The 21,782-nt window shown below is 46.2% G+C and overlaps 2 protein-coding genes across 5 annotated transcripts in view; both read left to right on the top strand.

Moving 5' to 3' along the window:
• LOC135376470 (signal transducing adapter molecule 1-like) overlaps window positions 1-20,793 on the top strand; it is a 76,018-nt gene extending 55,225 nt beyond the window's left edge. For all 4 annotated transcript variants that reach the window (XM_064608985.1, XM_064608984.1, XM_064608983.1 and 1 more), the window contains exons 12-13: window positions 4,007-4,122; window positions 20,526-20,793. In XM_064608985.1, coding sequence (XP_064465055.1) covers window positions 4,007-4,122; window positions 20,526-20,640 — 231 coding nt within the window. In that variant the 3' untranslated portion in view covers window positions 20,641-20,793. The remainder of the gene's footprint in view (window positions 1-4,006; window positions 4,123-20,525) is intronic.
• LOC135376469 (E3 SUMO-protein ligase ZBED1-like) lies at window positions 12,488-20,517 on the top strand. The gene has a single exon (XM_064608981.1). The coding sequence runs from the start codon at window positions 13,168-13,170 to the stop codon at window positions 15,130-15,132; it is 1,965 nt and encodes a 654-aa protein (XP_064465051.1). The 5' UTR covers window positions 12,488-13,167; the 3' UTR covers window positions 15,133-20,517.
• Window positions 20,794-21,782: the final 989 nt, after the last annotated feature.

The following is a 21,782-nucleotide window of genomic DNA, read 5'->3' as shown; positions in this document are numbered from 1 at the left end:
ATCGAGCCCCCCACCTTGGAGGTCTGGCTACGCCACTGGTGGGCAGTGCGTGTACCCTGAAATAAAGTGATCAAAATCACTGTTGCAAAATAAACTACTGGAAAGAAATATTATCTGATTATAAAATACACAGTTGCACGCAGGAAAATGCCAACTCAGACTAACCTGGACATACAAATGCAAACACCTAACTTGGACTAACCTAATAATAAACTGACCAACAGGCTGTCCCGTCGTGTCCGCCCTACTAAACCTAACATGTGGCTTTCGCTCGCTAAAACATATTGGACAGACACCAAAAACCCGTTAATTTGAGTGGCCAAATAGTGATGTTGGATTGTGAAACACTTCATGCAGGGCCGGTGCCTAGGGGCAAGGGCAGCCTAAAGGGTCATAAAAAAGACAACTTTCGGGGAGCAAGAATACGGGGGAGGCGAAAAGTAGATGCTGGTACTGACTGCATATAATCTCCAGAAGCAACCAGCCATTCTTCTTGACCTTCCTCGTTCGAGACTATGAATTTCGAGATTGGGAACTTTCGCAACTGGGAATATTGAGGTCCTCCTCAGGCAGAGCAGGTCTCCGCCCTACAGTAGCCGCGTCTCCTATTCGTGCAGTTTCGCTTCTGTTTTGCAAGCTCTAATCTGGTATCCTGCTGTTAAGAAACCGTTTCCTGACATGTGTCATTTGAAGGGTGATACTGCTTATGAGTCTGTAGCGGCTAAGCAATAGTAAAGCAATAGCAATAAGATCACCACCACCGGAAGGATTAGGAATACGACAGGATGGAAGATGCAGGTCTGATCGCTTACACTCTTTCTTTCATTTTTTTAAACCATTGCCATGTTTCCGTGCTGTGTTGTCGTAACCTGTTGCTGGTGTCACATGACGTCACTAATGCGATAACATAAAAGATTGTAATAACGCTCTTAATAGACCATCAATTAGTTGCTGTTGTGGAACATGAAACCTGAACCTGAAATATTGAACATGTTGTGATTCTAGCACTATGTGAAAGCCAGACCTGTAAAAATTACTTTTTTTATAGTAATTGAATTACGATTGCAATTACATGTTCACAAAAGTAATTAAATTACAATTACTCATTTTCTATTGTAATTCAATTACGATTACAATTACTGAAAAAAGTAATTGCATTACACTGAATTACATTCACAAAGTTGACTGCAACAAGCAAACATCCACAATTCGTACTCTTTTTCCCGTGGCGCAAGAGTTTTTCTCCTTCCACATTCAAATGTAAAAAATCTGTACCGAAAAATGTACCGATCTGAATCGAGTCTTTGGGTAATCACTGTGAAAAAAAACGGTGTGGAACTGACCAAACTTTAAACATTGTGCCATCCCAGATAGCGTCCAAAGTAATTCCGAAAGTAATTCAAAATGTGTTATGCATTACTTGCAAAAGTAGTTCAATTACAGTTACAATTACATAAAACCTAATGTAATTCTGGAAGTAATTAATTACTAAGAAAGTAATTAATTACAGTAATTCAATTACTTGTAATTAATTACTTTACAGGTCTGGAAGGACAGTGGACAAACTGAGTGCGGAAATAACTAAAAAAAATGTCAGTTTTAAGAGCACACACAATACTTTCCCACCAGAAAGCTAGCATTGGCATTTTCTCTAAGTGTTTCAATCAGTGAATCAAAATATTTAATTTATAATAATGAACACACAAAGTCAAATGTGGGACTGCGAGGACGGCCTGTGATGCAGTCTGAAATGAATAGACGATTCCAAAACAGGGATTACGTGCAATAGCGCATCCTGTGGGCGCATAATTTAACAATTACTTCTATCGGAAAAGGTAACAGTAAAAGAGAAAGAACAGATAAATACCAAACCCACTAGCCTCATTTATACCAAGGAACTGAAGTAAACAAAAGAAAGTTTTGTTTATATTTGGCACTGTAACTGCAAAATATCAGGGCAAAATGTGGTAATATATAATCAATTCTGTATTATACTCCACTTGAGATATTTGAATTTTCACACCGCTCTGTCACTGTGCGAATATTCTTGAAAATCCTGGTCTAAATTTTGTCATTACACGTAAGCTACTTCAGCTGATTGCAGGATATGACAATCGTTACAAGAAGTTGGCCTTCGGCTTTGTTGACCACATCTACGTCATTCTTTCGAAAGTAAAGTGTATATGACTGCGCACGATGATATAGCATACCTGCTTCAAAGCACCGTTTTGTCGCTCAGAAACTGATTTCTTACCTGCTCCAAAAGGTGCTCCAAAATGGCTTAGGCCAATTACATCACTGCATCACACACTGAAACGTGGCGTGAGGATTATAGAGTCCAAACAAAAGAACATCAATTCGTAGAGCCTGATAGTGCGTTATGAAGGCTGGTGGCCATTTGAACCATGCCAGTAGCCGCATGGAAGGGGGGCAGCATGTTCCTTGGGCATGAGCAGAAACAGAGAACATAGGCATGAAGGAATGGAGGGACATGTTGCCTTCAATTCTGTTACACTATCTCGCTTGCCTTCTGCTCTTGTGTAGTGGAGCCATTGCTTTTACACTCTGTCTAACCCCACAAGGAGCCTCTAGTTAACGCTCAAAGTCCTTGCGACAGCCAGTCACCCTCTATCGGCTTCCGCTCACCTCTATTTCTGCTTGGCTTGGCCCCAAAACGCCATAGCAACTGCCAAAGCAGCCAAAACATGTCTGAAACGTCTGTAAGGTAGTGGAACTACATCACTACACTTCCGCCCCGAACCTTTTCATTCGATCACCCAGTTTCTGAGATGAAGTCACCAAGTTTGACCCGAGTCATGCGCAGTGGAAGTGTGCTTGGCCGTTTAGGGTACCCACTTAACGTGACCATTGTTTGTGCATGGCTTGTAGTGATAGCAGTTAGGCAGCAGGTGTGTTGTCAGGAGCAGTGAAACATGAAGGTAAGTAGGTTAGAGGCAAGCCTGATGGGCTCCAGGGAAGATCTGAAGGGGACTACAGGGTAGACGGGCAACAGGCACTACAACCAGGGGTGTCATCAATGATACTGTAACAGACTGTGAAAAGGACGAGTGCACCATTTGCACATTCTCGAGGAGCTACTAATAAGCAACCACAATGATTCACTGTCATAGCATTTAGTGGAGGTGCTATGCTGCTTTTGCCATGGCCTAATCTGGGGAAGATCTCATCTTGCAGCACATTGTCACAATTTTAACTGCATATCACTCAGCATTTGCATGCTGAATGGTTCGAAAATAGAAATTTGGGTGTTTCGAGTACGTTAGCACAAACTGTGTATCGTAGGCTTCAGAAAATTTGTCTCTGTGGATGGAGAATGAAGAGTAAATTGCTGCTGACAAAGTCTCATAGGATGCACCAACTGGCCTGGGCGAGTGAACGACAATCCTGGACCTTTGAACAGTGGTGAAAAATCATTTTTGATGACGAAAGTGACACTCCCCACTGCAACCAAGAAAACCACGTGTGGGATGATTTCTGCCTAAAAAATTCCATACTGAATGTTTAAGGCCAGTTGCGAAGCGTCAGGTGAAGGTTACAGTCTGAGGATTAAAGTTATTTACTTGTGTTAGATGTCTTGAAATTGTGGAAGGAGTGAAAATGCAAAATACAAATAGTAAAGCTCAAAACAAATGTTTCCGAACACAGATACAAATTTTTTAAACAACAATGCGTAGCACCATACAGCAAAAGATACTGGTAGTGAAGAATTTGTTTTCTTCATGTTGCATCAGGTTACAGAATTGGCCTGTTGAAACTCAATGGAATTGGGTTTAATATGATATCTCAAAAAAGAAGCATACAACACAAAGGGAGCTAATTGAGGTTGTTGTGGTCTGGAGTTTGAATGAAGGTGGTCATGGCTGGCTGCAAGAAGTGGTTTCTGACTTTGCAGTTGTCTGGTTCTCCTGCCAGTATTTAAGGCAGAGTGAGAGTCGTAGCCTAAACGCTCTTGCCGTTTACTTATGCAATGTTCTCGAAAATGCAGGTTGGACCAGATGGAGTCATAAGGCAGTTTGGCGTCCCTTCTGGACAGTTTGGACCATCAAGTGTGGGGGACTGTGGAGAAAGTATACAGCCTGATGCTTGTGGTGTCTTTCCCAGGTAGGACATATCTAGCATTAACTTATTTTATTATCGGGTAGAAGGCAGATTGAGCTATATCATATGTGGCCAAGAAACGGATCAACGATACATTGGCTATTCTACCCTCTTAACAAATGCTAAGTGACAAAATGTATGTGCAGTGATGATTACATTAGAGCACTGCATTGGCTCGGGCTTACCCGAGCCCGGCCCGACCGTGGTCCTGGGCTTGATGTGCGTTTGACCATTGTGGGCCCGGTCAGGGTCCGTACATTGCCGGACCTAGGTCGGACTTGAACCTGTGCTACCCCTCTCTTAGTTAGCCATGGTCAGATTTTACAGCCTGATACAGTGAGCCGGGCTGGGTAGCCTATAAATTTCTTGGGCCGGGCTTGGGCCGAGAAACTTAGAATCCTTCGGTTTGGGCTGGGCCTGGGCTAGGTATGCAGCTGTGGCCGGGTTCGGCTTGGGCCTAAAAATGCGGTCTATGCAGTGCTCTAGATGACATACAGGGTGGTCCACCAACCATGATAGAAGTTCATAGTAAATAATGTAGGCAGCAGAGACACATGCAGTTGAGTGATTTTTTCTGGCAGGAACATTTGCCACATATTGGTACGATTTTTATTTCATTTCAGTTCATGGAAACTTAATCTCTTGAATTGAACTCCGAAATTTCCCAAGTAAATCTAACGTCTTCTTTGTGGAAATGGGTTCCTCGTGGTCATTTTACTCAGTATAGCACCTGTAACGCTGACATAAATGACAACAATTGCTGAAATAAATTGGACCAAAATCCGCGGAATTGAGTCCTTGGCTCCGCCTTTTTTTTTTGTCAGCTATGGTTTGAGCGCCAAATTGTTACGAAAGGAGGTTATATTGACACACCATACGAGAGGGTTAGAATTCCAACCCACAGAAGAATTCTGCTCATGGGTGACCACGTTTTTGGTAAGATAGCTCTGATTCCTTGTTTCTTGTTGTTTGCCTTGAACAGTTGAAAGGCATTATTCAGGGTTGCATCCAGGAGGTATGTGAACAATGAAGAGTACCACCTTTTGCCACGGATACAGGTGCGGTACTGCGAAATGTTCTGATCCAACCTGGCGACACCGCCCATATTCTTATTATAGCATGCCAGCGCATTGGTTGCAGGACCATCACATTTTTCCGGCTTTCCCTGGAGTACCTCGCCACCTTTTTCTGCAGATCGAGCCCCAGTGCATTGGAGCACACAGTCACTGTACTGTTATCTTTCTAGTGGCACACAAATATTTCGTCACCCTGAAGTACTCTGTAGTCATGAAAACCGTGTTCCTTTTTCTTGTCTTTTTGTGACATCAGGGGGCACTCTTCTATGCAATTTTCCCGCGCCGTCTCGGTACATTTTATCCCCACTGCCGTAAGCTTGAGAAGAAGCTTCATGCTTGTGAAAAGTTATCCACATATACATGAAATGTGAAGCTGAACCTTTCCTTGAGCTTGTTTACCATGACGGTTACGACAGATCCTCCCAGTCCGAGCAGTTCTTTGTCTTCGCCGTATGTGCTGAATTTTCCCTGATGAGGTTAAACCGCAACGAGATACCCCAAAGGAGTACACGTGACCACAGCTTGAACCCAAACCTGATAGGTTTTCCTTTCATAAACTGCTTGCAGCCGTGTTTTCCGAAATACTCTCACATGCTTTCGTCTATACTGTAAGCCTGCTGTTGCAGTGCGTAGAGAATGGACCTGGCGTTCAGAAGCTTCAGGAGTGGACGTAATTTGGAGAACTTGTCAGTTTTGTTTAGTCTCCTCAAACCGATTGCGCCTCATGGCATTGGCTACCATCTCATTGTGGGTGTCACTCGATTGTTCCCAATACATCCGCCGCCTCGGCACCATAACATACCAGCTCAAGGGCAAAATTCCCAAAGCACATCGCACTTCGTCGTTCTTGAGGCATATTGGACGGTTCTTTTGTTCAGCGTACCGGTTAGTTTCGGCTGTAATAGCTGTTATCACTTCATCATCGAAGAACCGTTCGAACATCTCGGCAGGGGTTTTGCCATCGGGTCCTCGGCATCGATCCCTCAGTCAGGTATGCGTGCGCCCTCTGGAAATGATGGAGCCAGTTTCCTCTTTCGCCAGACGCTTGTTTTCCGAGCCTTCGTAATTGGCTCATCGCATCCTCAATGTCGCTGTCATCAGAGTCCACTTGGGCCACATTTGCACCGATTGAAGTCTGTGTTTCCCTCATCCCCACTTTCCTCATCTGTCACATCAGCAGCATAGTTATCCGGAAGTTCCATTGCAATCTCAGATGGCCATTTTTCACCGGAGGCCATCCTGTTCAAGATATCGTTCAGCCTAACTGGCAATTTCCTTTTGCTGTGGAACTGCGGAGGTGCAAATGTGCACCCATTCGAGCTAAAAGAGAGATCGAAAAGCATGTGGACTACATGGAATATGGCTAAAGTTACGGTAATAAGCCGTAATGCACCCTAAGTGACTAACATGAGAGCTAAGACAAAGGAATGACCACACAGCGGCATTTGCTGTAGCGCATGTGCCTAGTGTCCTACGTGCAGGACGGCTCCACGTTTCGGCCGTTTGATGAACAGCTGTTCGACAGGAAATTACAATCTCTGTCGAGATGCATGTATTGACATGTAAAGAAGTACCGAAAGTACGAACAAGCGAAATGCAGTTCCTATTCTTCAGTGAATCTTACCTTTCTCCAGCAGACATGAAGGTTTCAGGAAAACGACGAGAAAGACAAAAGTCAACGCTCGCTCTTGCTGAACCGACGCGCGTTGTAGACTTAAAGGCCTGTCACACATGAGTCATACCTTCCACGCGGGCAACCGTTGTGGCGCTAGTGATCTGCATCAAAAACAGCTCTTTTTAGGGGAAGATTTCTGACTGTCCTACACGTAGGTCAGTCGGTGTCAGTAGGTCAGTGCGGTTTTGGAAGATTGCTTCAATTTTCCTTCTTGCAATATTTGCACTTTGTCTAATTCGAATGGCTGCACAATGTGTAGGTTAGTGCTCACTCTGTAATGCTTTTGTGGCGGCCCGGTGACGACGTGCCTCTGCTGCCACGCGCTACGGCGCTGGCACAGCAGTTCTACCGGCACCGTCCTAGCTTGAGGCCACGTCCATCTGCCCGCTGGGACATTCCATCATCGCCGGTCAGGACTCATGTAGGGGGTCACCACCTCCTCTACATTTGGTGACCCGAACAACGAACATCATGTTCGGCGTAATTCGGCCACTCAACATCCTAAATTCTTCGGCAGACCAGCAGCGAACCACCCTCTATTAGGCAAGGCGCACCGGGACCACCGTTCCACCAGGGACCCGCAGGGAGACCACCGTAAGCTGACTTTCCGGCCTCCACCTGCTTCACGATCGTCCTCCCCGGCACTTCTCTGGCGACAACCGGCATTCACGCTGTCGTACTGGTGGCCGTACTGTCGCCCACTCAGCAACACACTCACCCAGCAACAATCAGCACTCAGCAACAATCAACGCTCGGCAGCAATCACTCAGCAAGCACTCAGCGCACTCAACAAGGGCTCAACGCACTCAGCAGACAATCGACGCAATCAGCAACCACTCAACCAATTGGCATTTCTCATCACATCACTGGAACCTACCCGGATCGCAGCGCTCTTGTTCCCGCCATCCCGCTGCTGCTGCATCAACAGCCACAAGCACAAGCCGTATGCCCAGCCGTCCACCATCTACGAGCCGTCATCATTCTCCTCATCGTGGTATCGACGCGAACCTCAACTGCATACACCGCTCCGCGTCTGAGGGGGGAGTGATGTGGCGGCCCGGTGACGACGATGACGACGTGCCTCTGCTGCCATGCGCTATGGCGCTGGCACAGCAGTTCTACCGGCACCGTCCTAGCTTGAGGCCACGTCCATCTGCCCGCTGGGACATTCCATCATCGCAGGTCAGGACTCATGTAGGGGGACACCACCTCCGCTACCCTTTTGAGGAACATTCTGTGATAAGCACTCGATGAGCTTCCTCTAATGTTCAACAGGTATTTCTTATTAGGTTATTTCTAAATCAGGGTGTCGAACCGAACTGGAACCAAACCCGAAAACACAATTTTCATCACACTGTTGAACCCGAACTGGAGCAGAACCGGAAAAAATAATAACAGTAACCGGTTCGTAACTAAACAGTTTGGACATAAAAGAAGTCAGCATAAGAGTTTGAGTGCCTCTCAATCCCCGAACGAGGACACATTGGTCTCCATATCAGGGATTTCGCAAATTTTCACCTAGCAATCAAACGAGGACGTATAGAAAGTATGCTTTCAGCGTCCTTTTTAACACGTCGAAGCGCAGTTGTCCTTGTGAGTGCTGCGGCTGGCGCCCCACACACGCGCTGAGGCTTCTGCTCTTCAGGGAGGAGGTGCCACGCGGATGCTAGTCAAACGCTGGGTTTCCAACCAAACGTCGCGGCCGTCCTTTGCTATCAACTGCTGTGTTTTCTGGGAGGTGAGTGACCTGCCCCGTCCACCGAATGAAGCAGGAATGGAGTAGGCCAGCTGTGTTGCTCTATAGGAAGAATATGTGATTAAGCAAGCGCACAACATTTCCCTTCACACGTGAGCAGTAAAAATTAAACAAGTCAGAAACATGGGAAGTGGAGGAAGAGCATACGCAGAACGGTGCCCGTATGATTGGTGGTGGTTTGAAAAATAATAAATGTAGGCCAGCTTACTGGTAGTGCAGTTGTGTCGTGACACATTGCCTTTGTGTTGTGGATTAACTGGTACACTGCTGTGACCTCGGACAGAGCAAGGCTGGCAGACTTATTTTCGACATGCTTCAGTGCGGTTGCAGATTGATTCACATTGCGAATGTAGTGTGCCGGCTCAGTACCATCATCTATGTAAAATGCTGTCCGTCTTATTTGGCTTTCTTTAAGTGTATCTTGCTGGCACTGTGCGTGTGAAGCAAGCAATTTTGGAAACAAAGTAGCAGGGCTACACCGCTTCATGAGAGTAGATGGCTATTTACAAGTGCTCATCGATTTCTCCTTTCTCTCACTAAAGAGAGTACACCTGCCACTAAAACCTTAACGCTGGCACCAGTAGTACGCCTGTATTCCCGATAAAAGCTGTTTTATGGGGTGATAACGGAAGCATTGAACCGGTTCGATTTTTAGCGTAGCCAAACCTAAACAATATTCAAGCAACGCGAACCCGAATCGAACCCTATTCTTTACGGTTCAACGCTCTGGTCTAAATGCAGGAGAGAAAACCACGTTTTCAACCATCAACCCAGAAATTTAATACTAGTTTAACATTTTAAAAATCTACATATGCAAAATAGAACGGTGTATACAGGAGTTGAGCAACAAATAATCGACCCGTAATTAGCTATAAACAGCAAGCGCCAGGTTTGGCAACAATTCCCACAATACTCACAGTTAACTGACAGATATTAAATTGCAACAGTGCATCACTTTTTAAGCTGACTAGTTCGCTATTTAAGATAAAACTATTTATTTTCTGGTGTGCAGAGGGGTTCTCAACATGGACTAATTTTTAGAAGTCGACATACAACCACAAAGCGTACAGTAAATCGTGGTTACGTCCCTATAAATTCGAGACATACGTTGTTGACAAGGATTTCACCAGGAATTACAGTGTGCGTTCATGGAAGATACAGAATTCTGCAATCTCTATGGCAACATATGCTGGGAATGACTGTGTTGGACTCCGTGGTCTCTTAAAATCCGGAGCTCGTGTGTATTCTCAGAAAACTTAACTCTATATCGAACAAGCTGCATGATGTATCGCACAAGAAATCAATCAATCCAAGGGCTCGTATACAAAGCTAGAAGACCAGATCAGTGTAAGAAAACCGCAGGACATAAGCTGCCAAAGAGGTGATGGAGCAAGTGATGCTGCTTTCAACGTCAGGGATGCGCTTCCGAAAGAGGCCTCCACCACATGTCCTTGTGCCCCATACTGAGTAAAATGGCCACGAGGAACCCATTTCCGCAAAGAAAACTTGTTAGGTTGACTTTGGAGTTCAATTCAAGAAATTAAATTTCCATGAGTTGAAATGAAGTAAAAACGATACCAACATATGGCAAATGTTTCTGGCAGAAAAAAATCCTGTGACCGCATGTCTCTCCGTTGCCTACGTTATTTACTATGAATTTCTATAACATTTGGTGGACCACCTTGTAGACTTGCACTGGCCTCAGTTAATAGATCCACTCAGCAAACTTTGACATCGTACACATGGGTTGTGGCCGTTTATTGAAGTTGAGCAACTCGAGAGTCGAGAAAGTCGGCTCTTGGTGGACGCAAATACAGCTCTCGTGACGTCATGCCCGTGGAAATGGCTCCTGTTAAAAAATTGGAGGAGAGTCGACTCCCAATAACTCTCCTTTTGACGCGCGAACACAACCAGAGTGTACCCTTGGGGTATGGATTCATATGCACATCTTCCCGTTTGTTGGTGACAGCCAAGGTAGTGCTGAAGACTGGGAGGTGATGGGTTCGAACCCTTCCACCGGCTGTGCTGTCTGAGGTTTTCCCAGGGTTTTAATGTAAATTAGTGTCTTGTACTGCTCCTTTAAAGGAGTAGTCAGGTGGCCCCCCACTATTATTTTGTTTTTGACTTCCAAGTGTTCTACAACAAGTACTGTAAAATGAACTCGACGAGAGCAGGTGACCTGCAGCACGTGCAAGGTCTCTGTTCTGTACACCTTTCAAAAACCCTCCGCTCTTGCAAGAGCATGCAAGAGAGAGAGCGGAGCAGAGGGTGGATTCCCCTGGCAGGGTGATCATGTGACTCCCGACACAGTGGAAGCGGGTCTAAGCACGTGGGCTGAGAGGAAAGGCAACAAGAGCTGCAGACGTCATGCGAGGAGGTTGAGCCAGCCGTCCTAGGCTACTGTTTTCGAATGTTTTGGTAAATTTTATTGCACTGTGACAATACACCGCACAGCGAATATGGTTGGTTTCATGGTTGGTCCTGAACGACAGGTTGACGAATGAAACAGGGTGATAAGCTCCAGGAGAAACTTTCCTCAGATGAGCCATACCGGCACGTAAGCCACAGTGGACTCCCAGCGACCTTTTATTTTATATATATTTTTTTTTTTACAGATAAGCCACGGACTATATGTGTGAAAATACAGTAGTTTCGTTCTCAGTTATTTATGTTTCCTCAAGTAGTACAGTGAAATCTCATTAAAGTAGCACAGAAGTCATTTTTAACACCCAGTTTTCTTCCTATAAAACTGTTAAGTAGGCCAGTAAGATGCACTAGTGATGGGAAGTCCGACTCATTTTGGTGAACCGGCTCATTTCGATCAGTTCACTTTACTGATTCGTTCAAATGATTCGTTCATGAACCAGTGACGTCACAGCTTTTTTTTTACGTCATACTGGTATTGCAGCTCATGAGCACATCGTGGCTGCTGTCTGCTGGAATGCGGGCTCACCGGTCACAGCTGTGTCAGTGAAAGCTTTCGTCGTCGGACGCGCTACGCCGCGTCCCTCAATGCTTGACATGACACGACCACATAAAACGGTAAAAGAAGGAATACCTACCGCCTGAGACGTCCTTCCATCCCGTGCACAAGGAGTCCACAGCTCCCAAATCACATCAACGCATGAACAGCGAGCCAACTCATAAAGACACAGCGGCCACAGCACACCAATGCCCCAGCGAGCACAACAACGAAGAGACGACACATACACACGAGCACAGGTGCCTACTGCATCCAAAAACATTTCTCAACAAACAACTCAAAGAGCGCCACCGCTACAACCCCGTTCACTATAGTTCTCCGATCTCGTTGCGCTCTGTCCAACTTGGTCCAACTCTGACTCAGCCATTCAGCTAATCAGTTCTCTCACTCCCGAACCACACGAACACTGATCATGAAGCGGAGAGCATCATAGTCACACCCACAGGGATTGAAAGCATGGCGGTTCCCGTGATCGGCGGCCAAACAGACAAGCGGTTGGTGCTCGTGTGGATCATCTCAGGACCTCTTTCAGCCTTGATTGTTGGTTTTATTTAGTATACTTCCGATTAAACACGTTCTACATGCGCTAATTATGCAGCCTCCGTTGTGAAACGTGAGATGACGTGTGGGGCGGCAGTGCTTGTCCTCCTGACAAATCGTTTCACTGCACTACCTGATATTCCCAGGAAGCACACATAGGTTTGTTCTCTTCCGTACGAAACGTGCACGAACGACATGGCTCGAAATCCACGACAATTCTCTGCAGATGTGACGATGCTTTGGCATTCGTGTGCTTGTACGGCCTCGCTCTGTCGAGGGCTTCATCTGCGAGGTGCGTCGAAAACAGAGTGGAATACTGTCGCGGACACCCAGCATCACCGTCGATTACATGTATCCAATCAATCGCAGCAAGTGATCTCAAAACAGCAAGGCAGGTGTTGTCGACCGACAGTCAAGACACACGATCCGATGCTAACCTGATGTTTCTAGCCAGACATCGGACGACGAAATGCACTTCACTGAAACGTCCAGAGATCACTGCATCCCAAAGAGCAGCATTCCACCATCACCACATCACCACGCGAGCAAACACAGACCAGAACAAAACCACGCCGCTGCAGACGGTGGCGATGTCCCGGTAAAAACAAAAGGCATCGCTGGTTGGACGAGCAGGCGACGGTTCGAACGACAGTTCTCTGTGGTACCCCGGAAACGGCGATGAGTCGGACTATCCGACAATCTCGACTCTCGAACCTGGAAAGTGCAAACGAATCTCGTGAACTGTACGCCTGTATGCGCTGTCCTCCCACTGGCCGCGTGCACGGCGCCAGAGTGGCGAGTGGAGAGATCAAGAAGCGTCTCCTGGCGCTCGCCGGCGTTCAAAGAGTTAAAGGTCCGATCTGCGATTTGACTGTTGTCTTTCATCCTCATGTCACTTTGATGCTGTCTTGACTTCGTTGTAAGACATTTCACGCCTTTCTGGATCAAGCATCCCTCTCACTGCTGCCTGGAATTCGTTAACCAAAACGGATTGTCCGCGCTCTCTCACTTTTGCAACATGGCACAGGCACACCAAGGACGTGGTCCGTCACGAAAGCGAAGTGCAATTTGGACCCTCTTTTCCGTTCCCGAAGGCGAAACTGCAAAGTGCAACTTTTGTGGAAATGCTCTTTCCTACCGTGGAGGAGCAACGGCAAATTTGTGGCGGCATGTCCGAGTCAAGCACCCTGGCGCATCTCTCCTGCGCTCGAACCCGGTCCTGGGGGCATCGCAACAACAAGGTAACGATGAGGTTGTTGACGACCCAGTGGAACCCTCACACCCTTCTCCGAATGAATCCGGTGCCCGACCTTCGGTTCCTTCGGGACTGTCATCTTTATCCTTGTCGGCACCGACCACTTCAGGACAGTCCGCTCCTCCACGTCCCCTACCTGTTGCCCGAGGACACCGATGGGAAACCCAGCAGCAAGCTACAATTTCTCACTACATGAACAGACCGCTGACACTCAGTAAGACGGCAAAGCTAGACGAACAGCTGGTCAAACTTATTGTCAAGGAGTATCACCCATTCTCCCTTGTCGAGGGTGAGCAGTTTAAGCAGTTTGTCTACGCGCTAAATCCAAATTACCGGCTACCAACGAGGAAAACGCTGTCGTCGACCCTCCTTCCACAACAGCATGCAAAGGTGGCGGAGCAGGTAAGAATGCATTTACGAAGCGCAACGGCAGTTTGCTTAACGACAGATGGTTGGACGTCAATGACAAACGAAAGTTACATTGGACTGACTGCACACTTCATCGATGAAAACTGTGAGATGAAGTCATACCTTCTGGACTGTTTCTCTTATAATGAGCGCCACACCGCTGAAAATATCGCAAGTGAACTACAGAGAGTGGTGACAGAGTGGGACATCCAGAACAAGATTTGCGCTGCAGTAAGCGATAGTGCGGCCAATGTCACTGCTGCAATTCGTGCGTGTGGTTGGCGTCACAATCCGTGCTTCGCACACGTGCTGAACTTGGTCGTGCAAGCCGGCGTACGGGAAATAAGTAGCGTACAAGCAAAAGTGAAGGCTATAGTTCGCTTTTTTAAGCACAGCTCGCATGGATTGGCAAGGCTACAAGCAATGCAGCAACAAATGGGAATGACGTTGCTTAAGTTGAAACAAGATGTTCCCACCCGTTGGAATTCGACGTACGAAATGTTTTCAAGGATAGTGCATTTGAAGGATGCAGTGCTATCCACTCTGGCCATCTTAGACGCGAGTGTTGAACAGCTGTCTCAAACGGAATGGACAGTCATAGAGAAATCATGCGACATCCTGAAGCCATTCTTGGCGGTGACTACCGAGATGAGCAGTGAAAAAACTGTGACGGTGTCAAAAATAATACTGCTTGCCCGAGCACTCATTACCCACGTGGATAACGCCAAGAAAGACCCCAGCCTGCCGGAAGACTGCAAAAAAATGGTGAAAGTGCTTTCGGAGCAACTGGCAAAGCGATTCGGAGATGTAGAGGTAACAAGGCTTCTAGCAGAAGCAACCGCTATGGATCCCCGCTTTAGGAGACACGGATTCCAGCGAGAGACCGCATTCGAGATTGCCTACCGCTCGCTGTCGGCACAGGCAACAGCAGTGGAAGTCCCCCAGGACTACAGCGATGCACCTGCGGACCAGTCCCGGGCGCAAGATCCAGAAGATCCGCTATGGTACGAATTCGACACAACCATGTCACTCGTACTGACCTGCGCGAACCCTACAGCGGCTGGTATACTCGAGCTCGACAAGTATCTGCAGGAGCCACCACTTGAGAGGAAACAGAACCCCCTCACTTGGTGGAGGGAAAGGCAGCACGTCTACCCACGCCTTTTTAAGATAATGAAAAGCAAATTGTGCGTTGTGGCAACGTCTGTGCCATGTGAGAGGATCTTTTCTAAGGCCGGACAAATTGTTACAGAAAGAAGGAACCGGATAGCACACAGCAAGGTGTCCAAAGTGCTGTTTCTTAACGTAAACATGCAGTAGGATCATACGCGTATCACCTTTATGTGCGGAAGTGGTTTTACATATTTCGCCGAAGAACACTTGTCCAGCAATGTAAAAATATTGTGCTTTGTGTTTGTACGCGACGTAGACTGGTCGTTTTTATGTTTTCAAAGTTCTAGGCACGTTTGTTTTCCATTCTCCGGGATCAAATAAAAACTTTATTTTCTGAATAACGCGTCCTGGAGTAGCCAGTCCCGAGATGCTCGAGACTAACATCTCCATTTTTTTTTTCCTTTTTACAAATCAATCAACACGCAGAGCAGAGTGATTCATATTGCGCTGATCAACACGAAGAAAACAAGACCACACGGGCAAACCGCAGTTGTGCACGCTGACGAGCATTAGACAGGACACCCTCTGAAGTGAACGAAGTCCCGTCCACCTATATTCAACAAGGAGAGGACGGGATGAACGATGAACAAGCACAGGAAGCCCTGCCACACGCGCACACACAGACTACAAAAAGAAACACACACAGTGGTCCTGTATTGCAAGTCATCCAAAAACCCATTAGTGTGAGCCTTTGAGGTCAACTAGCCACGGCGGCACGACAAGGCGATATGACAGCGGCAGAGCGAGAGCCACGACTGCAAACAACAAACGGCGTTGTGGAGCCTCTCTGAACCGAACAGCGCAGCAACTACACACTACTACACCGCACACTGCAGCTTCGATACCCCTTTCTCACTCCTGGCCTCCAGCTCGTTCTCCCTCCCGGCGATTCAGCATTCAGCTGCTTAGTTCGTCAGTTCACCGACTCTCGATTCCTTCGAACTCTCTCGGTACGAACGAAACACCCGCGCCCCCGCGCCTCCATGGGTCTCTCCCTCACCTTACGAACCTCTTTACGAACTTGTTCCACTATGAAAGATGAAAATCACTGAAAAGGTTAGCCAGCTGTAGGGATCAAACCCACATCTTCTGGATTACCGGATATCGGTTCCTCTCTTGTTCCACTGATTCCTGATTCCCTCAACAGTACAACAGTACGCCCTCCCCGCCGCCTTCGCCACGTCCAGCATTCGAGTAGGCAACAACGTCCACAGATGGCGCGACGGCCAAGAAGCAGCCGCTGTCGCCGCTGTTTTTATGCATGTTCGTGCTTGTTATGGCGATTGTGGATGTGGTCTTACAGGGTGAGCTGGTGAACTGTTGAACTGAGAGTTGTGTGATCGAAGAATCGACACCCACAGTTCAGTCCGGTGATTCGTTCACTGTGATCGAATCATTCGCGATTGACACATCACTAAGATGCACCATGCGAAGTAATTTACACCACGGAGTCATAATTATCGCAGAAATTGAATTTAAAATACGCCGCAACAAGCGACCGTGCGCAATGGTGGTGAAGAGCAGTACCAGCCTGTGATCTGGCTGGAACCTTGCGTTAACGCTATAAGGAGAACGCTCGCTGATTGGCCTAGAGAAATGTTGTCTGCTACTCCGCTGTTCGGGGTTTTGATAAAGGCTTTCTCCTTGCTCGGTAATGCTTCGGCCGCTCCTTCTATCTCCAATTCTCCGGGAAAACTGGCAAAACAGGTTTACGGCAGCAAAGGGACAAGGCGCTGACCCCCACTGACCGGCAAACCAGAACAAGTCTGCTTATGCCGTCATCGGTGACGTGGCATCATACCTCCTCATCCTCGTTATAGCTGGAGTGGCGAGTTAAGGGTGAAGGTGCGGAGCTATGTTTGTGAGTTTTTTTCTGGGAAACAAATTGCACACATCAAAACCTTTCGTGCTACTCGGTATAATGACACACACACACTTTCATCAGATGTCTTAATCTGAATTTTTTTTGGATGGCCCTCTGTACTCCTTTAAGTAAAACGCCGGTTAAGAACAAAATTAGGCTTAAGTCGAACGCCCACGATCTCCCATGCACGGCCTGTATTCCCGTAAAGCAAATAATACCTACTTTAGTCGAAACCACGGCTAAGCCGAACAAATGTTTTGTCCCAGGCGACATTTTTCATCTGTTTAAGTCGAATTTCACTTCGAATCGGTAAATATCACCTTTCTCGACTATGGAACGCCATGATCAGCCAGCCAACACAATCCAATCCAAGTCCGCCTGATCGAGAGTTAACGGGATCCAGGCTTGCATGATTCCAAAACTAGCGCGAGACGCTGTGCGTGGGGTAGGCTGTTCTGCGCCAACAACGCTAGATGAGGACACAGTGAAGTGAAAGTCAAGAACTGTGTGTACTGTGCGCGTGCTGTAATGTTTTGTGCGACATGTCATTGGTGACGCTGAGGCAACGCAGGTTGAAGACTCTCACACTTGCAAAAAAGCGCGAGCTGATAGCAGCGGTTGAAGCCGGCACAAAATTGAAAGGAGAGATTGCCGTGGACTTCCGGATACCAAAGAGCACGTTATCCACAATTTTGGCGAAGAAGTCGAAGATTTTGTTAAGTGCCAGCAGTGTAGGGGCCAATTTTTATCAGAATTTGGCAGTTGTTTGATAAGTCAAAATACTGCTTAAGTCAGATTAACTGGTCTGGATGGTGGGTGTTTGAGTTAATGAGATTTTACTGTACTATGTTGGCCGGAGGCAAAATGTCTGCCATTGTTAGTTTGCATTGAGCTACAGTAGAATCTCTGTGATACGATCACGAATGATACGGATTTCGGGATGATACCAATCCAGTCCCGACCGGACTGCCCATTCTTCCCATGTATTACAGTTCGGATAATACGAACACATTACCTTGCCTTTATGGATGATATGAACGAGCCGAGGAAGTGACAGAGGTCGTTCCCCGTGATGCGAGAGCGCCAGTCATGCTTCTCCTGCTTTTGAGGAGGGATGGATATCCTCACCACAAACTCCCTTATATCATGTTGCGCAGTGCAAGCAAAGGCTCTCCCTTTGGTGGTGGTGGAGAGAGATCAAAGGGATTACACGGCCTGGAACCTTATCACCTTATCTCTGTATTGACCTTTTTACCCCCCTCGCAACAATAAACCGCGAAGCTGTGTACGTCGCACTGGCTTCGGAAAACAGCGACCAGGGGCCCGATCTTCAACTGTCGTTATCCCATAACGCGCGTTAAATGCATCACTTCGGTGTGTGATTCACCACGAGCTCTTACGCGAGCCTACCAAAGCAGATGAAAGATGAAAGTCACTGAAAAGGTTAGCCAGCTGTAGGGATCGAACCCACATCTTCTGGATTGCCGGTCCAGCTTTGAAGCACGCAAACTTTAAATATAACAATAATGATCGCTATGTGAAAGTTGAAGATCGGGGCCCAAAACACGTGAAAGGAACATATCGGGACAACATCTTGCAATATTATGCATCACCATTCCGTAAGTCAGCTCCACCTAACGCCTGCGTGCTTTAGGAGAAGCTCACTTTACGACACTGGCGCTACTCGTGGCTGGAAAGCGTGTGCTGGGCCTTTTGAATCATCTTGCAAATCTGCCTTTTCAGAAAAGAGCTGGCGCCACCGCTCGGCTAGCTGGCAAAGTAGTAACTGGTTGTCAATCATGGCGTCAACTAAACCATGTGCGTGCTGTCTCCGTTGGTAATAAAGGGTTGTATTGTTGACTGATTCGATGAGTCACAGAATTAAAGGGTTAATTGGGCATAACCTGAAGATCATGGAGCATCTGGGATGCAACTTGTACCTGTACTTGTACCTGGGGGTACTCATCTGTCATTACAGGCTGGAACAAGGTTATTACCAGTGTTATGTGCCGAGTAAACATTGGGCTTCTTCTGCTGTGGGTTCAGTTGTTTGTACGGACATCGAAAAAAGCCAAACATATTCCCCTTGCTGTACTTTGCTTTGCAACTGCTGAACGAACATGCTACTGCCATCTTTAACAAAAAGGCTTCTGCTCCATAAGTTCACGAAATGTTGCGTCTCACCGCAAAAATATGCAACCCGATACGATGTGGATACGAATGGTAGATGACAAAACACAACCAAAGTGTTTTGCCAAAGTCCTGATAGTTGCACATGCTCCGTGAACATTTTATGAAATAGCCCATTCCGGCAGCATTGGCCAAAAACGAAGACACAAAAGCATTATGACCGACCTCTTTCACTGAGAGGAATGGACAATGAACAGTCACTGTCTATTTTCTTGCCTCAATTTTTATTTTGGTTTAATTCCTTTAATACGAATTTCGGATTATATGAATTTTTTCCGCTACTCCATGAGACTCATATCGTTGGGATTCTACTATACAACGCATTTTTTTAGAAAGCATCAGTGGTGATGTCTTGACGAACTTAGCCAAGTTGAGATTAAATTACTCACGTGCTTGTAAAAGGGCCTAGATGTAAATGACTACCTATCCAAACCAGTCTCGTTGAATGTCATGACAACGTAGAGGCAAGCACCATCATAGGAGAGGACTGCCTACTCGGTGCTGCTGAAAAACTGTTAATGTTGACCTTAGCTGTCTTCATTTTTACAGTTAACAGCAGATGTGTTTATGCTTGTGTTTATGGCAGTGTGTTTATGCTTGCATTCATGTATACATACATATAACTGCCTCCCATCTTATGATACCACTACACCAAGATGAGTGGAGAAAGAAATGACAGAGCCCTTGCTGTATGATATTTGTGCAGTAATTCAAAAGCAAGGTGCAGCTACTTCAGTACGCCTAAGCATGCATATTTTATGAAGTAATTCCTTCAGAAACTAATTTAGGTAACTTATGTTAACTCGACTTCAGTTAACTGTTCACAGGGTTTGATCAGGTTCAGCTGTGGCGGTTAATTTATTCAAATGAGTAGGGGGACAGTATTGAATAAGTAACATTGGGTGAATGTGCATGCTCAGATGTTGCACCACGTGGAGCAAGCAATGTTTTGGAACAGGGGCTCCTACGAAAAAGGAAACTGAGACACTAAGTTAGCCATTCACATGCTGGAGTTGCATCACACAACCAATGTGTGCACCCACTGTACAGTCATAAGTGAGGAAAAGCTTAGCATTTGCATGTCATCCCAGTGCAGCAGTCAGTGTTTCTCCTGTTTTACAATAGTTCGACAGTGGTATGTTCCAAATATACCACAAACTTGGATTCGTGCAAAGCAATACTTTTCACGCTGGGACAGTGCCTCAAGTTAGACTATTTTCTTCACAATTTCTTTAATTATGTCTTGGGATAAGTTGACCTCATTTTGTGGTCTCCACAGGGTTGACTTAATGGAAGCTTACTGTAGATAGCATAAAAAATATAGTCTGTCCAAGTTCCCTCCCTTAGTTGGTGAGCAGTAGCCTAGCCCAATGTTGACATTTATAGTGTTCTATGCTATAGCATGCAAATGGAAAAATTGTTTAACATTCGTACAAATTTGTTGCAGCTTTGTTTCACAGTAAGTGCACCTCTCTTCTCTTAACAGTGTGGCAAACAATTCAGGATCAGTCGTTCACACATCAGAAGGCCCTGTGGGGACAGCAGGCGTCCAAGTAGCTGGAGCCCCTTCCCTTCCGTTTGGCTTTCCACAACTCTTATGATGGATGTTCTCAAGAAAAGTGCAATATTATGGACCTGCTGCTGCTTACCTCTACATAAAGTGGCAATTGTTATTGCAGCAGCCATGGAGGGCTTTTTTCTTTTTCTACTACAGTGATTGGATGTAATAAAAGAAAAGGCTGTGTACAAATTCATGGTATGCTATCATCACATGCATGAGCACTAGTCAAATGCACTGGAAAGGCAAAATCAGAAACTTCTTTTAGCACATTAAAGAATCAAAGATGGGGCGGAGATGATACAAGTATGACGTGATGTCCGTGCTTCAACAGTGCCTGTGATAGCAGATTGCATAATTCAAAATATTTAGTGAATGTGCTCGTCATTGGAGTGATTGTACCTCACTAAATCTGTGATGAGCACTAGCTTGCTCCTAATGTCATCTGCAGCATCTATCTGGAGCTTCGATAGAAGGGGGAGAGTGCAGGCTAGCTGGTACATGATGACATGAAGGAAAACCAGAGAGACAGACAAAAAAAGGATGAACACGAACACCATGTTTGAGAATGTGTTGGTGTTCGTCCCTTTTTTGTCTCTGTGTCTCTGTTTTTTCTTCCTGTATCTAGAGCTTAATTTGTTCAAGTCGGCTAGGGCCAGACCGTAATACTCAACCAGTAATCAATGTATGTGATCTTTGTAATGGGTAAATCACTAAACATTAACTTCAGGTACATTGTAATTTAGATATCCAAGCAAACTGTTGATGGTTTTCTCTGCCATGTGTGCAGTATGTCACCCCCAATGTTCCCGACCTATGTGGATGCTCAATATAAGAAACTTTCACCCAGTGAGCAGTTTTTTGCAGTTTCTTCCACTAGAACATTCTGTGGGGATGTCGCTCGTGTGAATACACAGTCAATGTTCCCCCAAGACAGAGCATGGCTAATAAGCAAGCAGGGTGAAACGAACAGGTTTCTCTCTAACGTAGACCATACCAGCTCAAATCCATGGCTTGCCTTTCCTTTTTCTCTGTCACTGTCGCATGATGGCAGCAATACTATCCATTGGTCTTGGGAACCCAACCCTGTAGATGGACTGATTCTGTGCTACACTGCCATTGATTAAACCACTACATCCATGCGGCATGTGGAATTTTATCGGAATTTGTTCAGACTCATTGGCT

This window comes from Ornithodoros turicata, unplaced genomic scaffold (assembly GCF_037126465.1).
Source record: "Ornithodoros turicata isolate Travis unplaced genomic scaffold, ASM3712646v1 ctg00001113.1, whole genome shotgun sequence".
Classification (NCBI taxonomy): domain Eukaryota; kingdom Metazoa; phylum Arthropoda; class Arachnida; order Ixodida; family Argasidae; genus Ornithodoros; species Ornithodoros turicata.
This window is presented reverse-complemented; position numbering and strand designations above follow the sequence as displayed.